This window comes from Primulina eburnea, chromosome 15, assembly GCF_022965805.1.
Source record: "Primulina eburnea isolate SZY01 chromosome 15, ASM2296580v1, whole genome shotgun sequence".
Classification (NCBI taxonomy): Eukaryota; Viridiplantae; Streptophyta; class Magnoliopsida; order Lamiales; family Gesneriaceae; genus Primulina; species Primulina eburnea.
Window position 1 is genome coordinate 32,851,171 of NC_133115.1, and position 13,648 is coordinate 32,864,818.

The window sequence follows — 13,648 nt, forward strand, 5'->3', positions numbered from 1 at the left end:
CAAAATTCCTTTTAGGATTAAAAAACCTATCTAGTTGCTCTATAAATATTACCTTAAATTACAAAATGTCTTTCCAATTTATTTTCTAGTGATACACATATACGACCCTAAATTTTCTTGAGTGGATTGTCCTATAGTGTGTTCTCCTGTACTTGTAAAAGCAGCGGCCTTTTGCCCACATTTGGATCTAAAAATATTGAATACCCGTTATCATCATTTTCGTAAATCACTGATCTACACGAATCGAGTTTAAGGCTTACTTATTCACACTAGGAAAGAGCATAGTAAAAAGTTTTTACAAATTTCGGTCCAACTTTGTATTAGAACTGGTGATATCGACGAGTGTATCTTTCTGTGATTTAAAACTCCGTCAAAGGATCGCTCACTTGGAAGATAAAGAGTATTTTTCTTAACCATAACAGTAAAATAAAAGTCCAGGCTACGACTGATCTAGCTTTGCTTTGTGAAGAAAATGTGATGAGGATATTGATAACAGGGATTTCTCACAAATATTTGATGTTACGAAAATATAACGAACCCCGCTATGAATTGATATTTTACAAAAACCAGGGGGGTTTCAGAGTCAACATATATTATGTAATGGGATGGTTGGCCAAATCTTCTTGCTTATGATATCTGCTAGGATTTGCAAAACTCTTAGATAAAATTTTGTGGCTGCCAACAAAGGATGATGTGCCTCAAAACTTTGATTCACGTGGGAAGTAAAGGTCACACAGAAGGAAGATTTTACGTTTTAAAGAAACCTCGGGTCTTAACATCGACGAGCCAGATGATTATGCTGCAGAAAGAAGATGTGTATCAGAACCATGGTACCGAGGGAAGCATATCAAGATTCTGAAAAAATTAAAACCGAAAGAAGAAAATGAATTTCAGAAGGGGAAGATTGAATCTTCAAACACTAATGAATCAAGAGAGAATGGACAGCAAGATTTTGAAGAGGTTCAATGCCATATTCAAAGGAAACTCGAGCATGTCTATTGCAGGAAAAAAGCAAGTGTAAATCAAAAAACAGAGCACTTGCGTAAGAAAGAAATATCAAAGAGACCAATTACTGAGATCGACAAAGATACTACTCGCGGGGATGACGGAATCTGGGAGGACCAAATTTACCAGGGCATGAGGGATGATAATTCGGAAGATGGAGGTGATTTTAGTGATGCTGATAGTCACATATCCGATCATTCGGACAAGTCAACAACAAAATCTTTGCAATTCGATGACCTGGGCGAATTTTTTGATCAGTCTCCGAGCAAGGTACGCAATTTACCCAACATCTCAAATTCCCATCAATCTCCTGTCCATTCTGTGTCTATTTCAGAGTCTTTTTCGGGGTCGGGGGTAGGGGTAGAGTTTATGGGTGAGAGGGGTTTTTTTCCAGCTGTTGAAAAGTTGGGATTATCCGGAAATAACTTCTTAGGGCATCACGACAGGATGGAAGAAGGTGTGAAAGTTCATGGTGTTGGAAAGCAGGAAATTAACAATCTAAATAACAATGAGTGCTTAAGAATGATGGGTGTTCAGAAGGTGGAATTTAAAGATTTAGATGAGTGTGGATTGATGATGGCAAGGGAAGATGGCAGTTGCAGTAAGAGTAGGAGGGATGCGGCGGTGATTCAATGAAAATTCTTTCATGGAATATACGGGGTAGTGGGTCAGCCACAAAAAGGGGCTTGATTCGAGCAGTAATTGCTAAAGAAAAACCGGATTTAATAATACTGCAGGAGTCAAAAAGGGTGTTGGTGGACAGGACACTAATTTCAACTCTATGGAAGTCCAGATTTGTGGATTGGATAACATTACCTGCTTGTGGTAGGTCTGGGGGGATTATCTTGATGTGGGATCCAAGAATTATAAGCGTTAAGGATAATTTGATAGGTGATTTCTCTGTTTCTGTTCACATTCAAAAGGATGCACTACATGACTGGTGGTTCACAGCCGTTTATGGGCCTTGCCACCCAAGTTTGAGAAATAATTTTTGGGATGAACTCGCAGGTTTGAGGGTATTATGTGGTGATAGATGGTGCTTGGGTGGAGATTTTAATGTAGTAAGATCAATTCACGAGAAATTCAATAGTGTCTCATTGACTTCGAGTATGCAATGTTTTGACGGCTTGATTCAGGAACTTCATTTGTGTGATCCACCTTTACTGAACGGTAAATATACTTGGTCGAATCTAAGGTCATCTCCAATATGTTGTAGACTAGACAGATTTCTGTTCACGGTGGGTTGGTCTGATATTTTCCCATTCTATAGGCAAACGATCTTACCGCGAGTCACATCGGACCATTTCCCATTGATTCTTAACTTGGAAAAAAATAAGTGGGGTCCTAGTCCTTTCAGATTCGAGAACGTATGGTTAGGAGACTCAAACTTCAAGAAAATGACTCAATCATGGTGGAACAACTCGAACCCCCGTGGCTGGGCGGGATATAGGTTGATGATGAAACTAAAGACAATTAAGTGTGACATCAAAAAATGGAATGAAGATGTTTATGGAATGACGGAAATGAAAGCAGCAGAATTGTCTAACAAAATCAGTAGAATAGACAGATTGGAGGGTGTGGGGCTGGCCTCGGAAAGTTTATTGATCGAGAGAAAAGAAGCGAAATTAATGCTAGAGGAAACGATAAGACGAAAGAACCAAATCAACTTTCAAAAAGGCAAGATAAAGTGGCTCAAAGAAGGGGATCAAAATTCAAAATTCTTCCACTCAATACTCAACCATAGAAAGAGCAAGTCAACAATCGACAGAATAGAAAGAATTGATGGTTCCATCACAACTAGTGAGGACGAGATTGTTTCTATAATTTCAGATTATTTCATGGGACTGTACTCGAAGGGGGAGTCTAGAAGTTGGGGGATTGAAGGTGTGGATTGGTGCCCAATTGAATTGGAGATGAGCCGTCAGTTACAAAAGAGTTTTACCGAAGAGGAGGTAAAGGAAGCAGTCTTCAGTTGCGATGGAGGTAAAAGCCCAGGCCCGGATGGATTTACTATGGGTTTTTTTCAAGAATGTTGGGAAATAGTCAAATCAGATATTATGTTGGTTTTTCATGAGTTTTTTAACAGTGGAATCGTAAATGGAATCACCAACGAGACTTACATATGCTTGATAAGAAAGAAAGTTGATTCTTTCAAAGTAAAGGACTTTAGACCGATTAGTCTAATAACGAGCTTATATAAAATTCTATCAAAAGTCCTAACACGTAGGATGAAAAGTGTGATAGCTTCAACAATTTCAGAATCTCAAAATGCATTTGTTGAAGGAAGACAAATTTTGGATTGTGATCTTATAGCGAATGAGTTGCTCGAAGAGACTAGGATTAAGAAAAAAAAAGGTTGGGTGTTCAAAGTGGATTTCGAGAAGGCATATGATAACGTGAGTTGGGAGTTCTTGGATTTCGTTTTATTGAAGAAAGGGTTTGGAAAAAAATGGAGATCGTGGATGAGAGGATGTGTATCTAATGTTGCTTTTTCGGTGATGATCAATGGAAAGCCGAGAGGAAAATTCAAGGCTTACAAAGGGCTTCGTCAAGGAGATCCTTTGTCTCCTTTTCTATTTAACTTGACTGTTGATGCACTTGCAAGATTATTAGACAAAGCTAAGGAAGCGAATCTTATTAAGGGGATCGAGGTTGGAAGACAAAATATTGATTTTTCACATATCCAATTTGCGGATGACACACTTTTTTTCGCTCAAGATGAGGATCACATTAAATTCATGGTTCAAGTGGTGAGTTCTTTTTGTGATATGTCTGGTTTGAAAATCAATTGGGAAAAGAGTGCGTTGTTGGGAATTAATCGAGAGAATGAAGAAGTCGAAAGGTTAGCAAGAAGAGTGGGTTGTCGTATAGAGTCATGGCCTATTACATATTTGGGAGTACCTTTGGGAGGTAATCCTTTGCGAGCAAAATTTCCAGAAAATTGGCTTCATGGAAGAAAGCTTTTTTGTCAAAAGGGGGAAGACTAACTTTGATTCTTTCGGTATTGAATGCTATCCCGATTTATTACATGTCATTGTTTAAGGTTCCAAAAAGTGTGGAAGAAACAATGGATAAGATTTCAAGGAATTTTTTATGGGATGGATTGGATGGAGATAGCCACTTACATTTGGCCGCATGGGACAAAGTTTGTAAACCAAAGGAAATAGGCGGATTGGGCATTGCGAAAATCAGTTTCAAAAATACGGCCTTGCTTGGGAAGTGGTGGTGGAGATTTATCCAAGAAGAAGGATCATTATGGAAAAAAGTTATTGTTAGTAAATATGGGTTTCAAGAAAATGGGTGGGATGCGGGGTTGGCAAGAAATGTGACATATAGGTGCCCTTGGAAGTTTATTTCCCGGATATACCCAACTTTTAGGAACAAGATTGCAATGTTGGTGAGAGGAGGGAATATGGTAAGATTCTGGGAGGATATTTGGGTAGGGGACTGTTCTTTCAAGGTTTGTTTTCTAGCATTATTTCAGCTATCATCTTCCCACAATTTACCTATTTCTTTCTTCGCTCAAATTGATAGTGCAACTCGGGTTCATTCTTGGGATTTCCACTTCAGAAGGGGGGTGAGAGATGTAGAGTTACATGAGCTGTCTAGGTTATTAGAAGTTTTAGAGCCAGTTAGATTAGTCGAGGGGGTTGATGATTTTGTTCGGTGGAGTGGGGATTCGTCGGGTTTGTTTTCTGTGAGTTCCTTCTACGACTCTTTTTTCTCAGATAATCTTTATCCAAAATTTATTCTTTATGATGCTGTCTGGAAAGTTCCCGTACCTAGCAAAATTCAGATTTTCTCTTGGACAGCCACTCAGGGTAAGATACCAACCTCGGAGATGATTCAAAGAAGATGCCCAGGGATAGCCATTTGCCCACATTGGTGTGTTTTATGCAGAAATGATTTAGAGACTCAGGATCATCTTCTAATCCATTGTCCGTTCACTTTATCATTGTGGATTAAAGCGTTGAGAGAGATGCGATTGGTTTGGGTCATACCCAAATCAACAAAAGATTTATTCAGCATGGATTTGGGACTACTCACAGGAAAGAGAGGAAGAATCTTTTGGCAAGTTGTTGTTCAATGTATTTGCTGGACGGTTTGGCTTGAAAGAAATCAAAGGATCTTCGAAGGCAAAGATTCAAATATTGACAAATGCTGGAGAAGATCAAGATAAATGTCGCCACTTGGATAGGAATTCACAAAGATTTCAAGAATGTCTCTGCTTTTGATCTGTTAAGACAGTGGGAATATGTGTACCACTAAGATTTTATTATTTTAGGAGCTAGTTTTAGGACGGTGGTCTTCAAAACTATGACAGTGAACTTCTAGTCCACTGATGTAAACCTTATTACTTTAAATTTTATAATATTGTTTCTTATCAAAAAAAAGTATGTCGTCTTATAACTCACAAATAAAACTAATCTTATTCCAAATTATTATATGGTTATCATTTAGTCTTAGTGAATATTTCACAATATACAATGCCATAAGTAAGGCATTGAGAGGGCCTTACAAGAAGGGAACCGAGCATTCATGAATGAGAAAAGGAAGTCTACCTAATTTCTATCTTGTTGTAATCTAAGCACTGTTCAACATTGGGGGGCCACAAGAGTACAAATGTCATGGATATTAATGTGACTTTATTTATGGGGAAGTACCAGACTAGTGGAACGTATTAACTCTAAGGAAACATTGAAAAACTCGTTATCGAAAATCTCTGTTGAGAAAAATCAGGCCAGGTGGAAATAAAGTTGGTGAGTGCATGAAACAATCAGGTCATGGAGAGGGATAAAAAACATGAACCCCGTTTATCACTGGTTTCTTTCCAAGAACAGTGAATGCTAAAAAAAACTCGCACCCCTAACAAGCTTAAGTTGTGAATAAAAGCAAGAAGATAATATCTAGTCAGGTTGCACTGAGGACACCCAATTTGATATAAACGTTAAATGTCAACACCGTAGAGAAAAAATATGTGTAAATTCTATCAACTTAAATTTTAGATCTTGACTTCCAATAAAGCATGCCCTACTAAGGGAACAGTCTGATTCCCGCAGCTACTACTTCCACAACAGTATGGCCTGGGGTACTGCATTCCTAACCTGGTACAACCGATAGGATTCACACAGCTATTTGATGTTCCTTTTTAGTCCACCAAATGTATTTTGAATTAATATCCATGCTTCAGGTCCCAAAGCGTCAATTCTTGCAACTTATTCTGACTTTGCACCTTACATCTTACAGTGGCATAACAAACTGGACAAAGTTGTTATATAATGAATAAGGAATTCCAAGGGTCCACAGCTCCTTAGCTAGCCAAGCTGTACTACTGTCATTAAGCATCATACCTTTTGTATTTATCATTTCCTAGTTAATTTTGCAGATATTTTTTGTTCATCAATCTTGCTGTCTTAAAATCCATACATGATATTGCTATGGGCAAACCATTTCCAAACCAACCTAAGATTTGTGAATCTTTCCCCAATCAAATATAATATTACTATTTAGCATACTAGACAACTTCATGGCTGGAAAAGACTACTGAAATACTTGGTTCCAACAAGGGCTTGTATCATATTGTTTGCCCTTGCAATACACCAAATTGTGGAGGATATGATGCACCGAAAGGAATGATATCAACAGCTGCCAGGAAATAGATTTTTAGCATAAGTTATTAGCATACATTTTCAGGATATTTTAAGGTCACTCCACATCCACCACGTTTGAGGTCTTAGACTTAATTAAATAACCCAAAATCTGATCAAGCTTCCACTCAATTTAAAACAACAAAGTTATGACACACTTCACGGCCTTGGTTCAGGGCTCAAGGTTCTAAGCATGGCGAGGTAAGATCTTTGGTCATTGTCAAATTAAAATTTGGCACATACACTTAAAAGTGGTCCGAATCAAACCCAATGAAACTGAATCAGCAAAAAAATTTGAGGGCTATGGTTAAGACTCCTTTTGGGAGTCGAGAACTCCCTTTCCGAGTAAATTGGAGAAGACACCAACAAAGATATGATTCAAATTATGGACCAGTTCGAAAATGATGAAGAGCTAATAGATGTCCCTCAGCTCAACTCTGTAAACCAACTTAAAAGCCTTTCGGATATATATATACTTATTTGCACTATTTACCGCCACAGAAGCCAACAGAGTATCCTGTAACTTTCATATCTCCAAGTCAGGTTTCTACAATGGACTTGATGCCTATTGAGTTATCTCTCCCATATACACCATGAAATTCTCTCATCAAGTAAGAAAATACAGGGAAGATGTAAAACTATCCAATGCAACATCACCTTTTCAGTGTCATCCTTTCACCAAAAAAGCCCTTCCAAATATTATGATCCAACAGTTCTGATAGGTTCAGGTATAAACTATCTTAGTCTTTCATAGGTTACTTGCCAGAGAAATCCAATTGCGCTTGAAAAATTTAATACTAATTCCAAGTCTCTGAATGCATTAAAACTCTTACCATTTTCGAGACCAAAATGCTTCCGTATGTTTCCGGTAAAACAGCAACTAGCACTTCTCCTCCTGATACATAAAGAGCTTAACCATTTAAATTTCAGTATAATCCCTGCATTTCATGGAATAGATTTCATCAAACCATCGAACCCCATTGTTGACAAAAGCTTACAGAAGGTTTATACCAACTCAAACAAATAAACAGTAGATAACAATAACTCGGAAGAAAAAAATTTCAGCAACTACAAGTGTGCTCATGGCAACTCTCCCACATCCTATGGTAACTGTCATGAAATCCTTGTCCCCCTCATTCTGAATGGACAAATACGGGGAGGCAACAGTATCCGCACTCACTATTTAACCTTGTACAAACAGCATGATTTTCTGGCAAGCACACATAATCCTACAAGTTTTGGACAAGTCTTTTCCAAATCAGCAATAAACCAAGATCAACAAAGTTCTACCCTAACATAAATAAGAGCACAACAATGTATGTTGTGTTCAGCAGCCACACAATACAATGTTCAGGGTAATTAGATACTTTATAACACACGTCCAAAGTCAAATTGATGCCATGAACCATAATAGGAACTAGTGCCCGGTACATGCGTTGTGAGCTTGTATGGTCTTCTATTTGTTGAAAATTTTCTTTCGCGTTTACTCATTTTTCTGTAATTATTTTTGAGTTATATAATAAATTATGGTAGTATTATAATTATTGTAAATTGAGAAAGGGCGTTATGGTAATCAAGCGGGAAAAACAAAAATAAAAAAGGGAAAAAACAGCCACACCACCGTACTAAGGTGGGCGCAACTTTAATATAGACAAAGATAAACCGAGTTGTCAACATGCATGTTAAAATCTTAAATTAAAAAATAACAACTAGTATCTTCCATTACCTACAACTTGTATCAACAATACAAAAACATTTCAACAAATTACTTAGAAAAACAAATTTCCAGAATTCATTTGATTCACGGAATTCATTGTTCACGTCTTTTTCTTCCTCGTGTACACCAGCAAATTCGAGTCTTCGAACTCTATTGAGAGCCCATCACAAACAATAGTATCTTGTTGATTTATTGAGGAACTCCAGCTCAATAAATAACCCCAAAGAGAAAACACCTTTTTCTTCCTTGTTTCACCCTAATATTTTGAAATAAACATAGAAAAAAGTAAAAAAAAAAAAAAAGATCTCTGGTGGCCGATCCCTCATGGTTGGCAAGACATCGTTCCCAAAATGGTGAATCGTAATCCTCCATGCAGAGAAGCAGAAGATAAATTTGGATTGGATTATCATTTAATATGCCATTTCTGAACATATGAAAGAGATCCTGTAATAGGTCCATTCATAGGATTCGCAATTTCAGCCAATAACAAATGTAGAACAAAATAAGAGAAATCAAATAAACAGTGAAATGATCCTTCTCCCTGCTGAGTGCAGATTTTACAAATTTCACTAATCAAACATGAAACTCAAAAGGTAAAATGCTTCCACACTTGTCATCCCTGAGTTTAAGATTCTATAGAACACCACTGTTCATGTTATGGAGCAATAGCAGTTCACAATGCATATCTGTATTCAGGAAAACATTGTTCCAATTTAGTTGAACAACTTCTACTATGTTGGAAATTTAAAACTAATATGTTTCTTTATCATATAGAAGTGAATCTCTACATTTCTACTTTTCACATGGCAACGGAGCTTTAGAGATTTGAAGACAGCCAGGAGAGAAAACAAAACAGCGTCAAAACTAATGCCGATATCTTGGCATTTGACCAGGTTTTAATGATTCAAACTACTCTCAAGCCGATTAAGGGAACTTCCAGTCAAATGGCTGGACACAACAAATCCAAATTGAAATACTTAAATATCTACAATATCCAAATCGAGTGACAAAGAACCAAAAGAAGAACAAGCAAAAGTTGAGAAATTGTGGTAATGTTAATTTGAACTAATGATTCATTTCACAAAGAAATGACCCAGTTTTGCGACTTAAACTACTCTTGAAGCAATTAAGTGATAATTTATCTTTTCCCATTAAATGGATGGATATAACAAATCCAAAGTAAAAACTTGTAAATTTCAGATATCCAAATCGAAGTTAAATTAAAAAAAAGCTGGTGGAAGGTAAGAGATCGTGGGAATGTCCAGACTTGAACAAGAAGAGAAGAAATTCCAAAGAAGATAGTCCTCATGGACCGAGCATGAAAATCTCAGACAGAGGATAGCGTGAAAGCAGAGGATTGCACAGCTACCCTCAAATAAAAGAAGGGACCAAGGGCTTGTTACGTTTATATGTCATTGTTGAAGATGATTCATATAGTGGAAGCCCATTAAAAAGAAAAAAGCATTTCTTGAGTGCCATCGTATCTTATATCCCGCTTAAGAGTGATTCTGACCAGCATCTCTGTAGCATATTCTATCAACTGCTACAGAATTGAAAAACTTCAATTATTCGCAGCTAAACAGGGTTCAACACAAAGTTCAAGAGACCACCAGAGCGAGCTACAGGAGAACGTAGATAGCACAAGGTGACGAACTGGAAATTCGGAAAGGGGTCAGAAACGAAACTCAAGAGGATAAGAACATCCCCGAATTAGTCTTCAATGCTTCTGACCCAAACACATCTTCTCTCACATTTTCTAAGATAATTTGTATATATTCCAGTTAAAACAAGCCAGATTTATGTTCTACTTAACTACAGATAAAAAATTTAAAAAAGAATCAAGAAGATAACCTGAGACCGAAAAGATTATTCTTTAAGCAAAATAAATAACAGCTGTAAGGCTGTCCAAACCAAAAGACACCTAGTAAATGAACGGTTCGACTAAAACCCTTTCGCAGGACTACATAGTGTAAGGATGCTACTATTGGAGGTAGGGAAACCAACGTCCTATATATTATTACTATACTCGGCAAGAATTGGAATGGTACCAAGTTCCAAATGCATTTTTAAATACGATGAAACAGAGTCGATTAAAGACCTAACGACCTAAGAGTGAGAAGCCTAAACTCCAAAGATGGCATCAATTTAAGCACAAGAAAGGCCAAGAAAATACAAGGGAAAGAAGTATATTTGAATTCAAAAAACCTCCAGCCTAATGTATAGTCCCATAAGGTGAAACGGAGCAATTCAACTGCCAAAGAATAAGCAATAAACTAGAAGAAAATAGCAAATAATAAGCATGTAAAAACAGAAAGGATAGAAATAGGAACCTTGGGCGCCCAAATTTTATCGCTGGAAGCAACTGCACGCCATTCACGAGAAACCAAACGAGCTTGTGTCACACTGCGTGCGTCAAGTTTGCTCACTATAATCATCATGATTCCTAAACCAAACACCATCAACGGGTCCAACTCCTCGTCCAGTCCGCCGTCCTCCTGCTGATTCCATGCACTTACAACAGAATCTTCAATCCCTCCATCAGGGAAGTTCTCCATTCCGTACCACGGAGGAAAGGGCAAAGAACGAAAACACGAAGGGCCGTCTTCCAAATCACAAGTCTTGGCCTTCTTTTGGCCATGTACACCAAATTCACCGGAGTTTGAGACGGACATGGTACAACAAGAAGGAAAAAAACGAGGGTTTAGTCGAAGGCGGTTAAAGTCAGACACCCCAGGTTAAAAATGGAAAGTTTCTAAAGATTGATTGACGAGGAAAGGGGTATATGCCCGCGGGTACACTTTTTGTGGGTGTTAGTGCGTTTCCTTCCGTGATAGAGAGAGAAAAAGTTAGAGAGAGATTGTGGAAGATAAGGACACAAAAATGGCCGAGATACACCGTGAGATCATTTTTAAGCGGTTAGCTTCGCAGGTGATATGTGATGGCTTTTTGGGGTTTCGTGCCGCAACGCTTGCGGTGGTGAGACAATAACTTTAGTCAAGTGGCGGTTCATATATCATACTATTTATTTCCCCCACGCATACATATATACAGTTTTTTTTATCATTATCGATAAATTAAAATGAAATTTGAAAAAAAGTGAATATCATATGTACGCGCATATGTACGTTCATATATCATACTATTTACTTCTCACGCGCATATGTATGTACAGTTTTTTTATCATTATCGATAAATTAAAATGAAATTTGAAAAAAAGTGAGTCTCATATGAGATCGTTTCACGGATCTTAATCTGTGAGACGGGTCAACCATATCCATATTCACAATAAAAAATAATATTCTTAGTATAAAAAGTAATAATTTTTCATGGATTACTCAAATAAGAGATTCGTCTCACACATACGATTCGTGAGACCGTTTCACATAAGTTTTTGCCTTTGGAAAATTATGGAGGAATAAAAAAATAAAAATAAAAATGTAATATTAGTATCATATAAGGGTAAAATTGGAAAAAAAGTTGATGTCTTTCCTAATGGTTAGTATCAAGTTCTCACTTTACGCTGCTCAATCACTAAACACGTGTCTTGTTTTTCTCTTACCATTTTATTAAAAAAAATTATATTTAAATACACTCAAATAAAGAAGAGATATATTATATATTATAAAATCTAAATACACATAAAAAAAATAGTTATCTACAAAAACCAACAGTGTAGAAACGCAATTGAACATATTTTTAATGCAAGTGCATGAATAATAATAAATATGATGTACCCCGCACGAAAGACGTGGAAATATGGGAAATTTTGGAATATAGATAAGCATCAATGAGCACTCACATATATATATATATATATATATATATATATATATATATATATATATATAATATATATTAAGTGTGAGGGCCTTAGAATAACTACCTTTGAGGACACCAACTTTTTTTCCAATTTACCCTTACTTTTGTTTTTTGTTTTTTAAAATTACAACACAAACTTTTATTTTTATTTTTATTTAAACATTCAAATATCAATTTAATCCCTCCATAATTTGTCGAATTTCACTTTAGTCCATCAATAATGATAAAAAATTATACACACACGCATGGCGTGTGCAAAGTACTAGTATATATTAGACAGTAACCAATCGGTTTCATGTGATCCGCAACACTATGTAATTTTTTATATTGCCAGTTGCATGATAGACGGTGGAATTGAAGTCTGAAGAGTAACTCAACCAGACCCAGCGGATTAAGATCGGTAAAACTTCCACCCTTGACCGTCCATTATTGTTTAAGATTGTTACGGTCCGAGTTATGAATGTAGAAGACCTGGGCCCGGTTAATCCGCTAGGTATGAATCAGGTTCTTTTTGTTTTTTAATAATAATAATATATTATTTGTTAATAAACATTTAAAAAGTAAAACAAATATATTTATATATATAAACAGAGTTTTTGCTAAAAATAGTAATTTTCCGTCAAAATATCATTTCTAAAAAAAAAAAGATATATCATGAATATAGAAATATTTGTACTGCAATAAATGATCACTTCAATTATTGTTTGCATTGATTATATCAATTCGTTTAGTTCAAATTTCAATAAATGATCACTTCAATTATTGTTTGCATTGATTATATCAATTCGTTTAGTTCAAATTTGAATTTAATTCATTTTTATATTAATTCAAATATAATTTATGTATTATATGTTTTTTATTTTTTATTCACAATGAAACTAAACTCTATTGAAAACATAAACTACATTAAAAAAAATTCATTGATTATATCAATCAATTTAATTAAAAAATGTACAAATAAATTTTAAATACAAATAATTACAATGTTCATTATCACTCATGAGGTAAATCATTCAAAAATATATTTTACTATATTAGCCAAAAAAATTAATCGACATTCATTGTATTCAAGAAAGGTTTTTAAAATTAACGAAAATATAGTTTTTATTTTTATTTTTTATAATTATATTATTTTTTTCAATTTAAATATCTATACATTTTTCACTAATTTTTAATAATATCATCCCGTGCATCGCACGAGTTAGATACTAGTTATTAAAAAAAACAGAGTTTGCACTTTTCTAGTGAATAATCAATTTAATCGTATAATCGAGAATACTTTCTTTGTCCAAATAAAAATATACCTTGTTTGTCCGAAATAAATTTTCAAATCTTATCAGGAAACTCATTGGAACGAAGACAACCCCAAAAAAGCCTAATGACAAGTGTATGTTAAGATGTTGGATATTTAATCTCACTCTGTATCTTCCAACCAAGCTTCGAGTTTGTCGTACAGAGC

The 13,648-nt window shown here is 35.8% G+C and overlaps 1 protein-coding gene across 1 annotated transcript in view; it reads right to left on the reverse strand.

Moving 5' to 3' along the window:
• LOC140814071 (uncharacterized) overlaps positions 1-11,262 on the reverse strand; it is a 50,211-nt gene extending 38,949 nt beyond the window's left edge. The window contains exon 1 of the mRNA XM_073172930.1: positions 10,701-11,262. Within this exon, the coding sequence (XP_073029031.1) occupies positions 10,701-11,042 (342 nt within the window). The 5' untranslated portion in view covers positions 11,043-11,262. The remainder of the gene's footprint in view (positions 1-10,700) is intronic.
• Between the last annotated feature and the right edge of the window lie 2,386 nt (positions 11,263-13,648).